This window comes from Cryptomeria japonica, chromosome 2 (assembly GCF_030272615.1).
Source record: "Cryptomeria japonica chromosome 2, Sugi_1.0, whole genome shotgun sequence".
In the NCBI taxonomy this organism is placed as follows: Eukaryota; Viridiplantae; Streptophyta; class Pinopsida; order Cupressales; family Cupressaceae; genus Cryptomeria; species Cryptomeria japonica.
This window is the reverse complement of record NC_081406.1, coordinates 115,705,524-115,728,644: the sequence shown is the minus strand read 5'-3', so window position 1 is coordinate 115,728,644 and position 23,121 is coordinate 115,705,524. Positions and strand designations below refer to the sequence as shown.

At 34.9% G+C, this 23,121-nt stretch overlaps 2 protein-coding genes across 3 annotated transcripts; both read left to right on the top strand.

Moving 5' to 3' along the window:
• The first annotated feature begins 17,118 nt into the window (after positions 1–17,118).
• LOC131873596 (rust resistance kinase Lr10-like) lies at positions 17,119–19,413 on the top strand. Of its 2 annotated transcripts, XM_059216431.1 has the most exons (3): positions 17,119–17,870; positions 17,992–18,024; positions 18,130–19,413. In XM_059216431.1, exon 3 carries the CDS (start codon positions 18,399–18,401, stop codon positions 19,242–19,244), a length of 846 nt encoding a protein of 281 aa, XP_059072414.1. In that variant the 5' UTR covers positions 17,119–17,870; positions 17,992–18,024; positions 18,130–18,398; the 3' UTR covers positions 19,245–19,413. The 2 variants fall into 2 exon arrangements, with proteins under 2 accessions (XP_059072414.1, XP_059072415.1); XM_059216432.1 differs by lacking the exon at positions 17,119–17,870 and having other exon boundaries at positions 17,898–18,024.
• LOC131859425 (LEAF RUST 10 DISEASE-RESISTANCE LOCUS RECEPTOR-LIKE PROTEIN KINASE-like 2.4) lies at positions 17,165–18,398 on the top strand. The gene is made up of 4 exons (XM_059213149.1): positions 17,165–17,612; positions 17,721–17,870; positions 17,992–18,024; positions 18,130–18,398. Exons 1-4 carry the CDS (start codon positions 17,165–17,167, stop codon positions 18,396–18,398), a joined length of 900 nt encoding a protein of 299 aa, XP_059069132.1.
• Positions 19,414–23,121: the final 3,708 nt, after the last annotated feature.

Below are 23,121 nucleotides of genomic sequence, written 5' to 3'. Positions count from 1 at the left end.
TTTTGTTAACTCTCCCAATACATTATCAGTTTTTGAGGAAAAGATAACAAATTTTGAGGAAGAATTGCTCAAATTAGAAAGAGAGAAAGAGAAAATAATAAACAAGGCAAAATTCTTGAGATCTAAACTAAGTCCAAGATTGGACTATTTAGCATCTCTGCGGAAGGAAATCTCAGAGGCACTAACACAAGGTAGCAAAACACCGACAGAGCACTTGCAGCATCTCACCAGTATAGTATATAGAACTGAGATAGCAATAAAGGAGAGCAAGAAGTTTATGGATGGCATAAACTTAATTTTGGGAGATATTCTTCAGATAATAACTACCCAACTACAAGGTTGAGGTTATGAATTGGTACAACTACAAAATCTACTAACCTTTGTCATTGATGCCAAAGGGGGAGTAGTAGATGAGAAAATTCAAAACACAGGGATCACATGCTCAGGGGGAGCTCTCACATTTTTGGTAACATTTTTGGATATCTTTTTGAAATTTCTCATGAGTGTTGCCATCAATGCCAAAGGGGGAGATTGTTGGCATATGGACACTCCAATGAGACATTGTGTGTGATTGAAGGTTTTCTCATTGATGGCAACCTTGCAATCCTATGGCACCGGCAAGACATTATACCGGCAAAGCATTACTCAGGCAACCTTGCAATCCTATGGCACCGACAAGACATTATACCGGCAAAGCATTACTCAGGCAACCTTGCAATCCTATGGCACCGACAAGACATTATACTAGCAAATCATTACTCAAACAAGACAGTGCATCAGCATTAGCAAGATCAATCTACACGGACATCGGCATAGAAGATGCACACTGGCATAGAAAAGAACATGTATACCGGCACTGAGGCTGACAGGATTTTTGATATGTAATATTTTGTTTATTATTGTAAGCTGACTTGGCAAATTGTAAAATGACTCTTGTATATAAAAGAGATCATTGTAGACATTTGTAGGATATGAATAGGAAGCAAATAATAAATTATAAGGCAGACCAAATGTGCGAATTGTAGGTCAAGGGTATATGTAAAGAACAGAGCAAGAACCGGTACTGAATCTGGCATTGAAGATGCTATTGTAAAGCAGTACAGAATATTGGATTTGTGTAAATCCTCATTGTAAGTCAGTGTGACTTCTTATTGTGTAGGCCCCTATTGTAAGTAATATTCTCTTATTGGCCAGTAAGTGAATATTGTGGGTCACAAATACCACCGAGGTTTTTCCCACACTGGGTTTCCTCGTTAAACATCTTATGTTGTGGTGTTCTTTTCATGTGGATGTTTTTGATTCTATTATTTTCATTAATTCTTGCATATCGATATACTGTTACTTTATGTTCTACATATTCAATTTCAAGAAAATCACATTACCGGTCATATACTGATTCAGCCCCCCCTCTCAGTATCTGTGGGAACCCTAATCAGAGAGGGCTTTGTATCGTGTGCACCTGCTACAGTGTTGGACTCTTACTGCTTTAGAAGATTGTGGCCACTATGGAGGAATTTTATCTTTGCCCATTACTCCCTCTATCACTTGTTGTGCCATTTTGGGTAATTTTTAGGTAAGGATGGTCTCCCTAAGGATTGGTTTTGGGGTGCCTTCTAAAACCTAAGGGTTGTTTGGATCTTTGTTGTTGGTTTTGACAAATATTTTTATGCTGATGGTGGATCTATTATGGAGATCTATTGTGAACCTTTTGAGGTGGTCCAATTCTTGGTGTTTGTAATGGTTTTCCTTTGGATGGGAGTGGGGTTTTTGCCCTTTTCCATTTCTATGAATAGTGTTGTTTGTAGGGGTTATTGAAGTCTTGACATCGATTATTATATGGACAACAGATCTATTGAGGCGATCTGGGGTGGATCTTTGGAGATGTTCCATGATTTGGTATCTACAATGGTCTTATTTTGGACTAGGTTGGGCATTTTGGCTTTCTCCCTTTCTACGAGTAGCATTGTTCATAGTGAATCTTTTTGTATAAGGTTGTAAGACGCCTTTCAAAAAATGATGTTTGATGTATCCTCCCTTGGCTGCTCTACTCTAGTACAAGGGGTTTCCATTCGTAGATGGTTCATTGTCCTCCTAAACCCCTTTGGTTTTATTAGGTGATTTTTCTTTTTAGGGATTTTTTCTAGATGGTTTGATGCACCAATCAAAAGTATCCCTTTCAAAAAAGGGTTGCATTTTTTTGTTTTTCATTTTTTGGTGAACTCACTACTTGTGAGTTCCCCTGGTGTGCCTTTTTGGCAATTATGTATTGGTAATGGGCCTATCCCATATTTATCTAATCAAAACATTTAATATTTATAGGTGGTTAGGTAAAGTCTAATATTATTTATTATTTTATTATCTAAATCATGTATTTTATGGCGAGTGGTTGTACCTACCGTCACACTTTATTTGTGCTCCCATTTTTATCATTACTTTATAAGCAAGGGTTATTCTATCTGAAGGTTGCTTCTCTTGTGTGTGAAGGATGGCTTGCAGATTGATTCCTAGGTAAGGTGGAAACACCTTCTCTAACATGGGATCATAACAAATCTTTACACCTTCCTTTCTAAAAGTTTTCATCAATAGTGTGTTTATGAGGTCTAGGCTGGTGGTTCCAATCTGCAATTCAAGGATTGGCAGGTTTTCCTCATTGAGGATTTTCTATTATTTGGCGGGATGATCCAACACCTCCATTCATTTTGAGGCTTGATTTTCTTCCTTAAGAATCCTATAGTACCATTGGAGTTACAAATTTATTGCTGAGGATAATTTGATTTTTTGTTGCATAAAGGAGCTCCTTGTGATAGCCATTTTTTTTTTCTTTGCCCACATCTATAGCACTTTACAGTGATTGGCCCTCCTTTTCTTGTAAGCATCCTTTATTTTTGGTGGATCTAATTTGGGTGTTGGTTTTGGACAACCATGTTAACAATTTTGTGGTAAACAATTCTTATCTTTATCGTCATCAAAAATTGTCTTTCCTGATTGAAGGCATTGCTTGCATTTCATTGAGGGATCTCCTTTTAGAGAGGACATTGTTTGTGTAGATAAAATATCTCAACCTTACTATTTCTATATTTGAATTAAAAAATTAATTGGAAAATTGTAATTATCTTTTAGTTGTCATGAAAGTTGCTAAATGCAATTGTGACAACTTGTAAGATGTTTCCTTAATGATCAAAATAGTAAAAGCATGAAAAAGGGGAAAGATAAATGAAAGCTTGCTAAGACGAGGAAGATCTTTGAAAAGATTGATAAAAGTTCACAATTTGAAAGAGGAAGCTTTCTATTTTTATGATTTGTGCCTAATTGGTTTTCGAAACCAATTGTGATTTATGGTTTCTCACATGCCTATTTATTTAGTGCTTGACTTCAAGGAAACATATGTTACGAATAGGTTTTTAAAGCAATGAAGTGCTACAATTTTTCACAGAGAAAAATTGTATTGATGTAACACATTTGAAGGAATAATAATACAAGTCTAGAATTTCTTTGGGTGTGGAGTTTTTTCCCAAAAGGGTTTCTTCACATAATTCTTGCATTATAGTTTGCATCTTTTGAAAAGAGTCATTGCAAGTTTAGCAAAGAGAATTTGAGTTTAACTAAAGGTAATAGGTGTGGCACCCTATTTAAACTTGATGCTTCTACTTACTATAACTATATTAATTTAATTAAAAACTCTATATCATGTAAGCTATGGCACAATACGATGGGCCATATTGGTGAAAAGACTCTTAAAAACCTCATAAATAAAAATATGGTTGATGATTTGTCTCATTACTTTGCTTATTTTGATTTCTATAAATATTGTGTATATGGAAAGCAACATAAAATATATTTTAAATCTGAAAGTACTAGAGCTAAATAGGTTTTAGAGGTAATTTGTAGCAATATTTCTAGTGCTATGGATGTACCATCTATTGGAAAGTCTCACTACTATGTTTTCTTTATTGATAATTGTAATGTAGAAATGTAACTATCTATATGACTGTAAACTAAGCTACCACAACCTAAACTCTTACAAAAAAATCCAAGTTACCAATAAAACATGTAGAAGAATAAAAAAATAGTCAGGTAATCTTCAAAGTTGTCTCATTGTATCCTAATAACTTCAGATCTTGCTACTCTCTACCGATTGCTCTCAAATTGCACAATTGTTCCTTCAAGATGACTAAAGCTAAATGGACTAATGTGGTATGGAAACTATATGGGAAATACAACTAGATGGTGATAATAAGCAAAACTATGGTGGATAGATGATATGCTATGATTTTGCTACAATGATACTAAGCCTAAGGCAAACTTTAAATGCTTGATTATTGTGAATTTCTAGATTGCTCTAAAATGGTTGATAATAATTAGCCTCAAAATGTTGGAGAAAAACTCTTTTTATAGAGTTTACAGGAGAAAAGTCCTACATGGAAAGGATCAATGGTTGAGAGTGAATCTTGACAAAGAAATGGCTGAAAATATTTGGTTAGAATGTGAGAGAAAAAGGAGGTAGAAGAGTCCAAGTGACAGAATGCTCACCTTGACCAAAGATGAAAATCCAAGAATATAAGATGGTTGGAGATGATCAAGGGAATGCAAGACAAGTGGATGTCGACTAAGTTGAGGTGGAATAAACCTCTTCCAAAGATGTAGGAGCAGTGGAGAGAATATAGGAAATAGGAGGATAGCTAGGTTTCTTCCTCCTCTTGACTAAGACTTAGAAGTTCAGAGTTAATGTGACAATTTAAATAATACGAAAAAATTAATTTATTTAGCCGCATAATGATGAGATGGCAAAATGATGTGAATAGGAGAATAATATAGAATTAAGATTAAGAAATTAATTAAATAATTTTGAATTACTTAATCAAGAAGAACTTTAGAAGAACTATGAAAATAATTAATCTTGAATATAATTTTAAAGATAATTTTAAATTTTGAGGTGGGGGGGGAATAGGAGGAAGGGGAAAATATGGACCTTGTACCACTCAAATTGCCCTAGGTCCTTTATGCATGTTTTCATATCAATAACTTCAACGGGCCACCAATTTTTTGGAAAAGAAAAACAAGCTTGGATATGGAGGATTTGGTGCAATCTATCTAGATAAACTTGAGGATAAAAAAGTTGTGGCAATGAAGATTTTCATGTGACAAATGTAATAATCAATATTAAATTATGATTTAAATACACTACACAAGTCTAAAAAATACTAGAATAGACAAACCAAAACAATGGAATAACATAGATAAGCATAACTATAGTTTTTAAATAAAATTTATACAAAACCCTCAGATCCAATCAACATGAAACTTAAACATGCAAGTACAACCAACCAAAAGGATAAAGAGGTCCTGGAACTCCAAGCCCATTTGAAGACCAATTCCACAGCCATATAGAGTAGCTAGGCAATTTTGAAAGCTTTCAAATAATCCAATGATTAGCTGCATAGCCTACATCCATTTGGACTAGTGAAATGATGTCTTCCAACACTAAGGAGTAAACCAAGAATCCAACATAAGAAAACCAAACCATATTCATAGCAACTAAAGTTTCTCCTTATTATCAGGGAACCAAAAATAGGCACCCTACATGAATGCTCTACTACACACAACCATAGAGTATACGAACAACACCATGCATTAGTATTATTATATATTGTCAAAAAAGAGATCAAGATCAATATCAAATTGAATGTAACCACATGATCAACTACATATAAATCCATCTTATCCATCCTTCAAAATAACTAATGTATCTTGAAAACAAGATGAACTATAAAAATTCCACTCAAACAAGGTTTCATAGTCAACCAATTTTTTCAAAATAGATTCCCTCTATATTCCAAGCTAACAAATCACAACATAAGAAAGACAAGTAGAACTTTATACACCATGAACCTTCACATGCAATGCCATGCAAGCATACATGTAAGTATCGTGCAAGATTGTACAAGATTGTGCAAGTACATGCAATACACATACAACTGCATGCAATCCACATACATGAACATGCAAGCACATGCATACCATTGATCTAAGATATGATATCAAATGAAAAGGAAAGTTGAACCCAAAAATACCTCTAAGATTTAGTATGCACCTTCAATATCCTATGTTTTACTTTATTTTACTCAATACATTGGCATACTACGGTGCCTTAAAACATAAATAGACATAGCTAATTTCCCATCCACTAAACCTTGGAAGAATAATAATGTAGTTTACATATCTAAATAAATTTTGATGGGATAGCCACATGTAAATCAACATGTCAAGAACATGAAAGAAGAAGAATAGAAGAAAGATAGATAGAAGAAAATAAATGTCGATATACATGAGGAAAAAGCTTTTGGGTAAGAAACCCCGCACTTAAAAGAATTGAACCAATGTATTAATTTAAAAAAAAAAAATACACTTGTAGGCTCTGAGCATTTTCATGGAGTCTACATCTTACACTTATGGAGGAAATCTAATAGCACAACTTTGCTAAGAACAATTTTCTCCACTCCTCTCTTAAACCCACATAGAAGACATACGAAATATATAAAAAAGCAAGTGTGGAATAGCTTCTAGACCAAGCCAAAAGAGGTGCCCTTACAAATCCATGTGGCACATTTTCGAACCACCTCTAAGAATACAACTGAAAATTCCCAAGATAAACTCAAATGCTTCATTTTTACTAAATATAGGTATGACTGTTGGTGTAAAAAAATATTCATCATGGATATTATTACACTCTACTTTTAAGTTTACTTAGGAAATGCATTTCATAATAGTTTGGATATGAGACACTTGGGTGTTCGTGCCACATTGGGTTAGTGTGTGTAGGAGAATTTCCACCTTTTATGGTGTGATCTTGTTACTACTCTATCATATCCACTTATTGTGGAGTGATAATTCCACCTTCGGTGGGTGATCCACGTCATGTGAAATATTTTATTAATTTTTCCTACCTACCACACCTATTTCCTACCTACACTTGTTTCTTATTTAGCCACATGTTATGTTTGTGTGCTCACATATCCATATATGTCCTTGCCTATATAAGCAGGCTCATATTCATTATATGAACAACTATTGATCATTTATCTATTGATGAGAATACAGTTTATTCTTGTCCTATATTTTGTTTCTATTTTGTACTTTTTATTGAGCTCTTGATCTTGGCAAAATCTCACATGGTATTAGAGCCATTAGAGCATCATTGGTTTATCTTTTAGAGGCATTATTGTGGCGTCACGAGCTAGATCTAAGGAGAAGAATCTTTTGGAGGCATCCTAGACCAAATCAGACCTCACCATCGCGTCCAAGTGGCCGTTTCCATGAATTTTGACTATACATTCTCCAATATTACGTGAAAGTCAATTTTGGAGCTTGGAGGAAATTTTTTACCCAATTTGGGTGGTATGGTATGGATTTTCAAAATTTAAAAAATACATATATATATTTTTCTACAAAAACAAAAATTCCATAAAAATTTTTTATTAAATTTTTTTTTTTTTTTAAATTAAAAAAAATATATATTATTTTGGGGGGTTGATTTACCCCGCCCCACCATACCATCCCTACATATTTGGCAGTCTTTGTAATCTTTGTTGGCTCTCGCACATATTCCACCAGCGACCTTGGTCCTGCCGATGCCAGTTGTACTGTGCACAGACACTGCCATCATCTATCGGCACCCGTGCTACTTGTCAGGGCCCGTCCAGCAACCGCCACCATCGGGCTCCTCCCCGACCGCTCACCTACAGTGTCACTTCCCATCCTTCTCTGGTGTCGCTGCCACATGGCCCTACTGCCATGCAAACAACACTCAATGCCACATTAGTGTACAACAAGCCACCACAGGAAAACCCAGTCACCAGGACAACTCACTTGATTAGCACCACCTCAGCAGCCACATCTATGACACATCACCGAGCCATACCCACCACATCAGTGACCATACCATATGCAGTCTGCCACATCATCTTTTTCAGTAAGGGAGGCGAAGTTTTGGCAAAGATCATATGGCCATCAAATTTAATTGCGTAGTTTGCTGATGTTATAATTTTTTCAAAAATTTATCAGCCCCCTCTCGTTGAGCTTTTCAATTTTGTAGTTCAACTTTGGAAGGCCATATCTTGCTCATTTTTGCTCCCTTTTTGGTGCAATGTTTTTTGAAATGGGATAATTTTTCATACACTTTCTTGTGGTGGTAGTATTCTCAAATTTTGATGCACAGATTTTTTAGAAATTTGTGGCTGTACCTATCCAATCCTCATTTCTGCAACTTTCGGGACTCTGTTTGGGCTCATACAAACTCCTTTTTAGGTGCCATTTTTTTGAAAGTGCATAATTTTTTGTCTAATCTCATAATATGCTATCAGTTTGAAGAGATTTTGGGTAGAAATTGTACTTTTAGCATATGGTCTTTTTTGGCCAATTTGGTTTGCATAGATCTATCTTGCTGGTCTTTTGCTTTGTAGTTCTCAGCCTATTGGGGCAGTTGTAAAACAAAATCAGAAGTCCATCTTGCCATTGTTTTCAAGTGGCCTATTGTACACACACTACATATAAAGTGCCAAAATCATCATTTTGGGGGGGGGTACTTTGATTGATTGAATTTGGGGTGGTGTCTCTTGTGTTTCTGTGCTCTTGTGTTCCTTCATTTTTGCTGCTATGGGTTCTCCTAAGTTTCCTCTCTTAAATCCTCATAATTATGCTACTTGGAAAATTGATGCATGGAGTAAACTTATGGAAAAATGACTAACTCATTATATTGATGGAACTATTGTTGTTCCTGCTGATCCTATTGCTCACTTGGATTGGCTCACTAAAAATATCATGGCAATTGATACCTTAAGAAAGTATATATCAAATGATCTCATTTTTCATATTGAGAAATGTACTCTAATCAAGGATGCTTGGGAAAAGTTTCAAGACTCTATGGTCAAGTTGATGAGATTAGGGGATATCAAATTGATAGTGATCTCACTATGTTAGATCCCAAGAACTTTGATACTACACAAGATTATGTCACTAAGGCAAAAGAGTTGAGGGCACAACTCAAGGATTGTGGCATTGATAAGAAGGATACTCAGTTGATCTTCAATTTCATGGGCAAGCTTCCACAAGAATATGCAGCATTTGTTTCTTGTTTCCAAACCCATAAGATGACAATGGGTTCAAGCTACACAATGCCTACATTTGATGCTTTCGCTGAAATATTGATGATGAAACAAACTAAGTTGATAAGCATGGGCATTCTTAAGACTTCTAAGTCTCAAGAATTAGTGGCAAATCAAGGAAACAAAGGAAATCAAGGAAAGAACAACTCAAACAAGAAGAAATGGCAATCAAAGCCTAAGGATAAAGCATCACCTTCTCCACAACAAGGACATTCATCCTCTTCCAAGAGGGACTATTCACCAAAGAGGGAGAGAACTATTTGTGCCTATTGTAAAAAGGTTAGTCATGAGGAGAATCATTGCCATTCTAAGAAGATTGATGAGCTCTCACATATCCTCAAAAAGCACAACATTGATTTGCCTAATGCCTACAAGAAGGAGGATTCATCAACTCCCACTTCCTCACAATCAAAAGGAAAAGGGCAAGCATTCATGGCTTCAACAAGTGGGAAGACTCATTCTTTTGGGATAAGAAAAGAACAAGCTCTTTGTGCTACTACAAGTCATGATTTAGGGAGATGGCTTCTAGATTCAGGGGCTTCTCATCATATGGCATCTTTGTAGTCTATGTTCTCTACATTTGAGCCTTGCACCATGCCACAAATTTTGATGGGAAATCATACATACATGGATGTGATTGGGAAAAGATCTATTGCCATTGGGGATAACTCCTTCAATGATGTGTTGTGTGTACCCCATTTGATAAACAATATCCTTTCCATCTATCAAATCACACATGGCTCAACTAAGAGAATTGTGGAGTTCACACCAAAGTCAGTTTTCATTAGAGACTTGGAGACTAGAGCTATCATTGCAACTAGGATGGTTGATCATGCATCTCAGTTATATTCCTTTTTAGATTTTGTTGATGAGGATGATTTCACATATGATGATTCTACATATGATGATCACACTTCTTATGATGTTTTAGAATTTTAGGAGAACTTTGGGTACTTAAACATGGGGATTCTCACACGTGACCCCATTCTTGAGCCTTGTGCTTCATCTCCTCCTATTGATATCACATCACCTATTACACCTGATGATGCAACTAGTGTGATAGTTTTGCCTTCATGTGATTCAGTGCAGCAGGATATTCATTGTCTTCCAGCTTCAGTTTCATGGGATGATTACTTGACAAACATTGCAAGTTTGTTTGTGGTCCTACATTGCAGAATTGGGAGACATCATTGATGACATTCATGTCTTCTCTTTGATGAAGATGATCCTTCTTTGATTGTTGCGAGGGCACACTCTAGCCATCTTGTTCATTCTCTACATGATCATTCTTTAGAGGTTGACATGATTGTGGATTCTTATGTACAACAGTTGGAGGAGGTCTCTTTATCTGTATAGGAGACATGTGAGTCTTTGGGACTTATTCTACATTCCTCTCCACTAGATCTTGGAGTGCCTTTTTCAGAGATTCCTTTCATCATGAGTTTTTTTCCTACTTCTTCCCTTCATGATTGGGGAGAATTCATGGATACACCTTTGGTTTTGTTTCTTCCTAAGGGGAGGAATGTTATTTGACGTTCATGGAGCATTTTCTTCATTCATTCTTGATCTTCTACCATTGGTTCAGATTCTACATTGGGGGGGTGGTTACCTAGCTTCTCTTCTTCTCTCATATGCGGGGGAATTTTTCCTCACAAGGGGTTTTGTTCCTCACATGCTTCTATGAAAGTTCTCTTGTATAGTTTTCATCTCTCTTTTGGGGGAGGGTTTTTTCCCATTGGGTTTTTCTCTCTTTCCCTGCTTTGTGAGAGATTTCATTGCATTGGTTTTCTTTGCATTTTCATTTGTACATGGGTACCTAACATGGCTTTGTATCCAGGACCCATCTTGCATTACTTAGTTGCATTATAGACTTAAGTTTATTCTCCTAAGTTGCACTTAAGGGGGGATGTTGGTGTAAATAATTATTCATCATGGATATTATTGCACCTTACTTAAGTTTACTTAGGAAATGCATTTGATAGTAGTTTGGGTATGAGATACTTGGGTGTTTGTGGCACATTGGGATGGTGTGTGTAGGAGAATTTCCGTCTTTTATGGTGTGATCTTGTTACTACTCTATCATATCCACTTACTATGGAGTGATAATTCCACCTTTGGTGGGTGATCCACCTCATGTGGAATATTTTATTGTTTCTCCTACCTATCACACCTATTCCCTACCTACCCTTATTTCTTATTGGGCCACATGTTATGTTTGTTTGCTCACATATCCATATAGCCTTGCCTATATAAGTAGGCTCATATTCATTGTATGAACAACTATTGATCATTTATCTATTGATGAGAATACAATTTATTCATGTCCTATATTTTATCTCTATTTTGTACTTTTCATTGAGCTCTTGATCTTGGCAAAATCTCACAATGACAAATGCCCTTACGTATCTTAAAACTATAATATAATCTATCATATATGACAACACTTATAGTTTTAAGAGTGTAGGAATTGGCTATGAAGGTAACTACCCAAAATCTAGAGGCCAAATGGAAAGCACAAGAACAATAGAGAAGGAATATTATGACAAGAATAAATTATATTTCTATCAATGATGAAATAGAATCCATTAGATTCTATACAATGATTTTACAATAGAAACCCCTTGGTTATATAGCCAAGGTGAGAACATAAGAGTGCATAAGATTGTGACAAGTGTCATAATCTTATGTAATGAGATAAAAAGTGACATCCTATCATCCCACCTAAAGTGGAAAAGAAATTACATGATAACACCTCTAAAGGTAGATTACCAACCAAAGGCGAAAACGTGCAACCACAAAAGGTGGATATGGTAATGTGATAAAGTCACTAAAGATGGAGACACCACATAATTTAGTGAAATGATAACATGATAATGCCACCTAAAGTAGAGATGATCTAACTACTCTTCTGCAATTCCCTAAGTGAGCTTAAGTAATGTGTAATTAGAACCTAAGTAAAAAATAACCAAGGTAAAACACCTTAATTACACCAAAACCCCCCCTTAGGCGGAAATTAGGGAGAATTCACACAAAAGCTAACAATGCAAGATGGGACATGGGAAATAGGCCATGTTAGGTACCCATGTACAAATGCAATGCAATCTCTCACAAACGGAGAAAAGGAGAAAACCATATGGGACAAAAATCCTCCCCAAATGAGAGATGAAAACACACAATGCTCTCAATGATGTATGAGAAGAACAAAACCTCATATGGGGAAAAAGTCTCCCCCATAAGAAAGAAGAGAGACCATGAAGCCCCCTCTAAATGTAGAATCTCTTTTTAAGATGGTCGAAGATGTAAGCCAACATTCTTCCCCATTATGAAGAAATAGAGTCAATGTTGCACCAAGAATGTCAAAGTGTAACAAAACTAGCTACTATTGTCAATGAAGAATGTCTAATGAATCACTCATTGCAACATGATAGAGATTAGGCATGAAGACAACCTATATGAGCATCAACTAGATACTCAAACTACATACATCCTCAACTAGAGACATGTACCAAGTCTCACAAGATAGTTCCTAATCTACTGATTAAAGGAGGATTACATCAAATAGGTCATCAATGACAAATTACAAAGAGGTGTGGCACTTTTTTTTAGTGTGTTAAAACATAGATCATGCAAAAGAATACAATATGATATAACAAAGATGATAATCTAGAAACATGAAGATGATGCCACCAAAGAAGCCTTTCAAGAAGATGATTGTTGAAATAGCCGTCCAATTGGAATGTCACCAAGCAAAATAAAGGACAACTAGTTCCCTGCGCCCCAAGTTGTTGATTGGAGGATATATCACTGCATGGAAAGTATGATAGGTGGACTGAAAAATATCTTTCCCAAAATTGCTTATTTATTGTGAAATTTTGTTTCTACAAAAACTTTATTAAAATTTAAATAAAAACATTATTTAAAAAAATGCACTTGCTGGATACCTACGATACCCACAAGTACCTTGTGGGGTCATAGGTGCGTGTGCTAACAATGGACTCTTGCAAAATAAAAGAAATTGAAATTCTAATTCTAGATATTATACCTACTACAATTAGGAAAATTAGACTCAAATCACTTATGAAAAAGGCCAAACTGATGTCTAAGCATTACAATTGCCAAAATAGGCCAAAAAAGATCAAGTATTGAAAGTGAAAAAAAAATAGCATAGTGACTAAAAATTGATAGCACCACTATAAAACAGATAAAAAATTATGTAATTTTAAAAAAATGCACCTAAAATGGAGTGCATATCAGCCCAAACAATGCCCCAAAATTTGCAAAATTATGGATTTTGCAATTTCTAAAAAGCCCATGTACAAAAAATAGAAAAATATTGTGCACTACTATGAAGAGCATAGAATTCTACCCCAAATCAAAAACTATTGCTAGAAAAAAAAAGTCAGGATGAATGAGATATCATTGTTTAAAAATCACCTACGTAATTATAATGCCTAAATCATCGTCATACCTCCAAAATTCAAACTGTCTATTAGCTCTAATACCATGTAAGAATTGGCTATGAAGGTATCCACCCAAGATCTAGAGACCAAATGGAAACCACAACAACAAGATAGAAAGAATATGATAAGAATTAATTATATTCCAATCAATGATGAAATAGAATCAATGGCATTTCATACAATGAATTTATAGTATAAACCCCTTGGTTATATAGCCTAGGTGAGAACATAAGAGTGCATAAGATTGTGACAAGTATCATAATCTTATGAAATAAGACAAAAAGTGACAACCTATCATCCCACCTAAAATGAAAAAGTGATCACATGATAACACCACTAAAGGTGGATTACCCACCAAAGGTGGAAAAGTGCAACCACAAAAGGTGGATATGATAATGTTATAAATGCACTAAAGGTGGAGACACCACATAAAGTGGAAATAATAACATGATAATGCCACCTAAAGTAGATATTCTCTAACTACTCCTATGCAATTCCCTAAGTAAGCTTAAATGATGTGTAATTAGGACCTAGGTAGAAAATAACCAAGGCAAAATACCTTAATTACACCAACAAAGAGAATCCATGATTAATGACTATAATCAACTGATTCTCTTACAACTTGTCATAACTCGACTTGGGCGCCCATATTCTCCATGCAAGATGTCTTCTAATACTTTTCAAATCTGACATAAGAATTTGTCATAGCCTATCATAAGAATTTATCATACAATACTATCTTATACATGTTTCTAATATACCAACACATTGAAAAATACCATTACCAAAATGAGATGCTCATTTTCCCATGTAGGGACAAACCACATCGAGCATGAAGATAACTCACTATGCCATGTCACACTAGATGGAAGAATATTATGAGAAAGAAATTATAATTTAGGCATTAAATAAAATAATACAATATTAGGAATAGTTAAATTTGAGACACCTCAAATCCTAACAATCTTTTTATATCATGTAGACCTTTTACAAAAAAAATATATTTTTAAAACTATTATTTTTTCACAATTTTCTACTAATTACTAATAAGATGAAATTTTACATTTGTAAAAAAAAACTTGTTATTATTATATTAGGAAATCCCATAATAGAATTGATTGTCATCATTCATTTAGTAAGATAATTATTGTTTCTTTTGCTTTAGTAGTTTAGCATATACTTATTTTTTTAAATGGTTGCACTTCATATTACAATTTTCTTATACACTTGAGACATAGTGATTATTAAATAGTGGTTTTGAATTTGAATTTTAGATTATTAGAGAAATTATTTCAATTTATTTTTTGAAAGTGTATAGTAAATAAAATTAAAATTAATAAATTTTATGATTATAAATTGAGTGTAAGGATTGAGGATATTATGAGGATTTGAAATATACACATTTTAACTAATTGTTATTTGATGTAGGATTTTATTTTTACAATAGCTCAATATACAATATATGACAAGATCATTTAGTATTTTGTTCATCAATAAAAAGATATAATACACACACACACACACACACACACACACACATACACACACACACTTGAAGCACTCAATTGACTTTATGATCTAGGGGCTTAAATTTGAGAAAAAATGAATTCTAATAGCATGAGGTAGTAGAACTTTTATAATTTAAATCCATCTATTATAGTTAGCCTAACAGTCGTGCATAGGGCTAGACTAACTAGTGATCATTCATCGATAATTGCATCTCTTCAACACTGGAGGAGACTATAAGCTTTGTATGGACTTTAGCCAAATGTATTGAAACCATTTGATAAGTATGTAGTATGTTTGATAATGATATATGGTTTACGATATCATTAAGAGCTATGTTCATATTATTGTCAAATTTAGCACTATTATGGTTATTGGAATTGCACAAGCAAGCACGCACGCACGCGCGCACACACACACATTGTTGTATTATGAGTAATACATAATAAAAGCATAATGTGAATGGATGCTTAGATTCATGCTAAAATGTTTTAAAGCATACTGAAATAGATACTTTTGTCGAATATTAGCTTTTGGGTTTTTGCAAGTCTTCTTAAATATATAGCCATTTGTTTCTTGAGAAAATCAATATGGTAATGTGATGTGATATAAATCCATCTAAATATGGTGATGAATGTAAGGGTTTATATCTATCTTTTAAAGTTCTTAAGGAAGAAAAAGATATTGTGTGCGAATATGACACTATGCTAAAACCCTAAATCATCCATTGATTGCTTTGTGCTAGCCCCAAATTCCTGGCGATGATAAGAAAACTATGCATGACTTGTTCAACACTTACCAAGTTATCATGTTCATGGCTTTGCAAGGTGCTTGGCTTGTCACAAACACATGTAGTAACCAACAAGCTAGAACATCTAATCCTCATCATTAATCCCTAGTAAGAGGCTTAGAGCCCCATACAATGACTTACATTGTACCTCACTTGCTATTTTTAATCTTCCCTTATTCTTGTGAATTGATCTACACGAATGAATTATTTTTTAACTTTTTTAAGATTTCAAAATTTCAAAAAGAAACCTAACAAAAAATTTTAACCCTTTTTCTTTTACTTCTATATTCTACCCAATAACCATTGCACCTCCATCAGTGCAAATGCTAGTTATTTAAAGAACGAACAAGTTGACCATGCTATCACATCTTATGTGTGTATGTCCACCTCTCAAGGAAAATAAGAGGGTGGGCCTGAGGTAAAGTTTTAACCTGGTGTGATATTCCATTTGGAAAAAGATCAAAGAATTAGGGGAACCATACAAGTACTTATTAAAGCTAACTTCATGCACCCACAGATTCTAAACAGTACATCAAATTTTGACAATTTTGTTGTTGTTGTTGTCTTGCATGCAACTTAACTACTTATAGCTATTGTTTTGGCTTTTGGGTTGTAACGATGAACGTTGTAGGATCCATTATGTATGCAAAGATTAAAAAGTAAACATTTCAAAGTTTCACCCAATACCCACTTAAAGATGTCCCAATAACTATGCACTTAAAATTACCAATACTTATGCACAAATGCCCCAATATGCATATGCTATGGATACCGATAATGATACACAAATAGACCAATTATGATCCAAAAAAAATTAAAAATAAGTGACTCTTGATACATGTAAAATTTATTAATAAACTTTTTTTTTAATTATTTTAATTGAAAGATTAAATGTGCAAAAATAAACTATTATTAAAACATGAGCAGGTGCTCTTACCCTAAACAAGGTTGAAACTTCAAAACAAAAAAGGTTTCACTTTAAATTTGCCAATGCGCAAGTCTATCGCGTCAAAAGAAAGCGCGTGAAATTTAATGAGTGCTAGAAGACGGTAAGAAATAACTCCAAGACCCAAATTGGATTTAACGATTTATGGGGAATCAAATTGGCGTATTGACTCCGCTACTTTTGCCAAAGTCTGTCTCTCGGCTTTCTCGCACCTCCTTTCTGTGCTATTAAGCAGCCGTTCATGTTCCCCTCTTTATTCCATTTCTACACCTCTCTTCTTACTCATCTAAAATATATGGACATGGAAGTGGAAGGGCTACCAGCCCCCAGCTTCCTCTTTCTCGTCTTCACAGTATTCATATCGTGCCTCGCTTCTTCATCACGAGCTTGTCCAGAAGAACCTTTCCAATGTGGGGATTATTCCTTCGCACATCCTTTCGGAAGAAAGGACAGTGGCTGCGGTGACCCTGCTCTTCAGGTGGAGTGTGATGATGGACCGATGCCATTACTGAATATTAGTGGGTACGACTACTACATAATGAAACCCCCCGAAGTCTATAAGAATGGGGATTCCGACCATCATATGACAATAATTGAAAAAAATGTGTGGGAGGGTAAATGCAGCCCATGGACCAGTAACCTTGCACGGCAATCCTTGCCTACCGATCAATTTCACATTGAGGATCAAAACATAAAGTTGGCTCTGTCGGAGCAGTGCAATGCAACGGCTAATTTCCCGCTTCTACAATGTAACAGTAGTTGGCATTACAGTTAGGATCTTCAAGAGTCCGATTTCAGTCACGTATGTAAGCCAGAAGTTATGCTGCTGTTTGAGAGCCTACCAACAATTGGATCAGATCGAATTCCAGGGTTCCGAGTAGAATGGAATATCAGCCAAAAATGCAGTAAGTGCAGCTCGAGTGGTGGAAATTGTACCTATGAGCCCTTTACGACGCAGTTCTGGTCCCGCTGCAAAGGCGGCTTGTATCCAGAGAAATGTCCCGCTCGTAAGAACACGAACTCGAATTATTTTTTAATCAATTCAATGTTTTATGAGATGGTGTATGCGTTCTATCGGAAATAATTGTTCATTATATTTGCTGAATTTTATGGATTCGGGTGTTGTAGGCAATTCAAGGGCTAAAACTGCCATCATTGCAAGTGAGTACGTCTTCTTTTATTAGTATCCATACGTCAATCTATATTCTTTAAATCTATATTTCATTGGTGTGAATGCAAATCCTTCACTTTGTTCTTATTAATCAGGTGTGGCCATTGGAACCGGTGCATTGTTAGTGATGGGAATACTGGTTGTGTTCGTTAATAGGAGGCGGTGGTTTTCCGCATCTTCCAAGACACTTGATCTTTCTAATGTAGAGAAGTTCTTGCAAGATTATGTTCATCAAATGCCATGTAGATATTCATACTCTCAGCTCATGAAGATCACCAGTAAGTTTACACATAGAGTGGGGGAAGGAGGTTTTGGTGTGGTATATAAAGGAAAGCTATCTACTGGCGATCTGGTAGCCGTTTAAATGCTTGATCAGTCTAGGCACTCTGAGAATCAATTCATGAATGAAGTAGCAACCATCGGAAGGATCCATCATGTTCATTTGGTTCGCCTCATGGGATATTGCTACGAAGGAAACAGAAACGCATTGGTGTATGAGTACATGGCTAATGGATCTCTAGACAAGTTTATATTTGCAGGAAGAGAGAAGGAACAAATCCTCAATTGGGCACAGCTGTATTCAATTGCCTTAGGTGCAGCTCGTGGAATAGCCTATTTACACCAAGATTGTGACAATCGTATCATTCATTTCGACATAAAACCCCACAACATATTACTGGATGAAGAGTTCACACCAAAGGTAGCTGATTTCGGTCTGGCTAAACTATGTGGGAAGAAAAAGGATCATATATCAATGACAGCAGCAAGAGGAACACCAGGATATGCTGCGCCAGAGGTTTGGAATAGAAATTTGGGACCTGTAACGGACAAGTCAGATGTTTACAGTTTTGGAATGGTATTATTGGAGATGGTCGGAGGAAGAAAGAATGTTGGTGTGCAGGTAAGCCGGTCCAGTCAATTGTATTTTCCAGATTGGGCATTCAAGTTGATGGAGAATGAGCAGTTGGAGAGGGTGTTGAGAGGAAGTGGTAAGGCAGAAATAGAATGTGAAGAGAAGGAGAAAGCTATAAGGCTGGTCAAAGTAGGACTATGGTGCATTCAGTATACCTCAAGAGATCGACCGAGCATGAGCAAAGTGGTTCAAATGTTGGAAGGAAATGGTGATGATATAACCAATCCTCCTCTGCCTTTCAATTCATCAATTAGGGCTGCACCTTCAATAGATTCAAGTGAAGAGTCTTCTGTGTAACCAACCAAGGGAATCGCATTCAAACCCTTCATTCTGGTCGTTGGCACTATGCAAGGAATGTCATGAGCAGAAGAGGGATATCACACGACGGTTTCAAGTATTCGACCTCACCGAGTATGCTGAGTATCACATTATTCCGATTTTATTGTAAATGAAAAGCAAAGTGAATTAGCAGATAAGCAAAGTGATATATTTTGTAAATAATAATATTTTTATCTTCAAAAGAGTTATGAACTTTCATTATCTCTTCCTAATTCCTAAACATCTAACTGTAAAAATTATTCATTTTTTAATAATAAAATTAAAAATATTACTATTATTGCATTGATCTTTCAACTCTTAACATTTATTATTTCCAAATGCACATCCTTAATTTTTATTTATTTAATAGACATTCATTTATAATGATTTCCGTGAAATGGTTCACAAGGAAAAGTTTAAAGTGTAGCGTTTCCGATTTCCATATAATTCGGAACCCTTGATCTTGTAATTCTTACCATAAAGGAACTTGTAAGATCTCAACTGGGAATGTAACCTCCGATTTACAAATACTACCCAAATTCAACTCTTCCGTCAAATTTAAGTACCACGACTAGTTTATCCTCAATTGTTAATAGCAGAGATAGATATGCGAAAGAAGACCGAGAGAAAGACCCGGCGTAAGGAAGACGGTAGCAAAAGTAGCGGAGTCAACACGCCAACTTGACTCCTTTTATGAATAAAATTTTTACACGTATTCCCCACCGACTTTGATCGTCTCTTTCTGCCATATTCACTTGTAAAATTTTACGCCCTTGCTTTGAACTATGAGAATAATGCATGACCACACAAAATATTAGAATTCCACAAAAGGGTTCATAAGGAAGTTTCAAACCTATGTTAAATTAGTAATTGGAAACATATATGTTAAATGGGCAAAACTTTATTACAGCACAATTTTGTTTTCGCGAGAATTTTCTCATGTTTAAATTTTTTATTATATAAAAAAAATTTAAATTAAAAAATAAATTGTTATTTTTTAAAAATATTTTTGAGATCTTTTTCTTTTTCTTATTTTTTGTGCCAGGTTTGCAGTAGGGTAAACCCAATCACAGTGAATCGAACCTTGGACCTACATGGGACAAACCCAAAGCCTTAGTACGACCATGCCAACTGTTTGAGCTAGCGGGCGAACCCATATTCTTGCTATTGTTGTTAAGGTAAATTCTTGATGATTTGTGTTTTTCTTGATAATTTATGTTTTTAATTGTTACCATTACTCTATTCATATTTAGACCCTACATGCTTTATGGTTTTCAATTTCCACATCTTTTAAGGGGATTTGTCGTCAGCCACCAAATGTCATTAGAGCAATTAAAATTAATTGTACTTCTTATTTTTCATGCATATACCATATGATATCGGAATTTTACAATAATAATGAGAGATGGGTCAAGTGACTTGCTTTCAATTTTATAAATAAAATATATCACTTTTCTAAACACACTAATATATAATTTAATTTAAAAAATGCATAATAAAAATATATTTTTGATGTTGTGTATCCTAGGGTTTATGTTTTCCCTACAATTCTTGGCTTCCCTTAATGTCACTCCATGCCCTTGGCATAGGAAAAATCTTTCCTCTTTCACATTTATTGTGCTATATTTTAGTCTATCCTTTATATGGCCTCAAATGTCTTCAACCCAATAGTTCATATTAACGATTTGGTGGCTCTTAAAAATAACTCCTTAAAGCAAGTATCCTCAAAAATTTATCCTAAAGGTATTTCACAAGTAAGAATGTTGAACCTCTAGTGGATGTGATTTTACCCATCCCTAAATTTGATAGTGCTTGTAGATGTTATAAGATCTCAGTCTCATAAGATATGTTGTGGGAGAACTCTTCTTGAAAGCATGCTTTGGAAATGGGTCACCAATTATTGGGCCCATCTTGATGCAACTCAAAATCTCATGCAAAGGATTCTTCTTTCTTTTTCATTTTTGAAGGCCACACAATGAGGTTATCTAAATAGCCATCTAAGAATGACATCATTTGGAACTCATTTACAATTGACATTACTTTGTCTAATGAAGGGAGTCAGTAGTTGTCCTTCTTTGAAACTCAATTTAGATTATGGAATTCCATGCACAACCCAATCTCTCCATTTTTTTTTCAAAAGAGTACCAAATTGGCAAACTAGAAGTGGAATGTTTTCTCAAGTTAATGATTCTAGTGATTAACAATTTTTACACTTCTTTTTGAAAATCATGGTTTCTATCAGAGCATGCATTGATCTCTCTCTCTTATTGAAGTTCTTGGTTTAAGACTTGAAAAGGATGGTATATATAATCACCAAGGTATCATACATTTTTTATTCATTATAACTTCATTCTATGACATTTTGGTAGGCCTTAAGAGACCTTATGATTTCACTCCTTTCTTGTGGCATGCAAATTTTCCCAATGATCACTTTTCTCTTGTCTTGTTCATCGCATAGATTATAGAGGTCACACTTATCCTAATTCTCCAGAGGGTCTCTTTCTCTTGGTAGCTTCATTGTAATCGAAAATCCTTTATAATGCCACCATCCCTTTCGAGATAGTATATGTCTTAAGGTTGACTAGACCATCATTGCTTATGTCAAAAGGATCTCTATCCTTTTTGTCTATAACTTGGGTAGAAAATAATCTAGTACTCATGATAGACTCAACGATATCTAGTGGTCATCATCTAATAATTGGAAATTGTGACATTATCTAGCATTGTTAGCACTGATACTATCTCCATAGAAAATCTAGACTTAATTTAGAATAGTCATAGGCTCTGATGATCTATCAAAAATTGCTAATGAATCTATAATTTGATTCATTTTCTTCAAGATTGAATGGATGTTGAAAGGATCAAAATATTTTATCAAATCACACACCTAATTGTGATAGGAAAACAACTTTTTATTGTGGCATACATTTTGGCTCCTAATATTTCTAACGACTAGCTAGGAGTCTCCTTCTATGGATAGGTGCTTCACTTCTTTTTATGAGCTAGGAATAATCCTTGTATCAAAACTTCATATCAGCCATTTTATTAGTGCAAGTGAACTATAATCAATAAGAACCCAAGAAAGAATCTATCCTTGTATGCACTTATATTCATCGAACCATAACTTGCACATGGATTCCATTTGGTCTTAATGGTTTTTGAGTTTTTCTTCCTTTGAGGTCATGGTTAGCAAATGAGTATCAAGATTCTTATCTACATAAATTTTGTGTTATTTATTGAGTTTCCTTCACCTTGATTTTATCTAGTTGTGTCTTAGTAGTATTAGAATCAAGATCTTTCCTTGATATTTCTAAAGGAATAGTGTGTTTCTTCATTCTTTGAATTTATTTCTATCATAATCACAGGATAGCATGATCTTCACTTTCATCAAGACATCCTAACATGTGGGAATTACAAATCTTAAATGATCTTGGCTATGCATCCTACACCACCCTGGAATCAAGAGAGCATAAGCATCAACATAATATCCCAAATGTAAAAAATTGTATATTTTGTCTATAAATTATTGGAAAGCCGGATCAACAAGTCCAAACTCTTGTAGACTTCTTGCAGGGTTCTAATCAAAAATTATATCTTCTTGTATAGTGCAAACCATGATGTCATTAATCATTTAGATCATTATACTCTTTGATCATATTGTTGAGCTTAGGCTCAATGTCTATCTTAATTCGGTTATACAATCCACTCCATGGAAGCTATAATTGGGTGAATTTAGTGGAGAACTATCCTCTCAAGATTTTGGTCCATTTTACACTAAGCAACATCTTGTACACCACTGGTATGTCCACCACATGAATCTCAATATATTTTTAGGATCAAGGATCTATTACCAATT

Bases quoted from the DNA above. Each gene is read 5' to 3' on its own strand.
- LOC131859425 (XM_059213149.1), top strand. From the start codon at position 17,165: ATGGAAGTGGAAGGGCTACCAGCCCCCAGCTTCCTCTTTCTCGTCTTC. The intron at 17,871-17,991 runs GTAAGAACACGA...CGGGTGTTGTAG, and splicing joins TCCAGAGAAATGTCCCGCTC to GCAATTCAAGGGCTAAAACT. The intron at 18,025-18,129 runs GTGAGTACGTCT...CTTATTAATCAG, and splicing joins TAAAACTGCCATCATTGCAA to GTGTGGCCATTGGAACCGGT.
- LOC131873596 (XM_059216431.1), top strand. From the start codon at position 18,399: ATGCTTGATCAGTCTAGGCACTCTGAGAATCAATTCATGAATGAAGTA.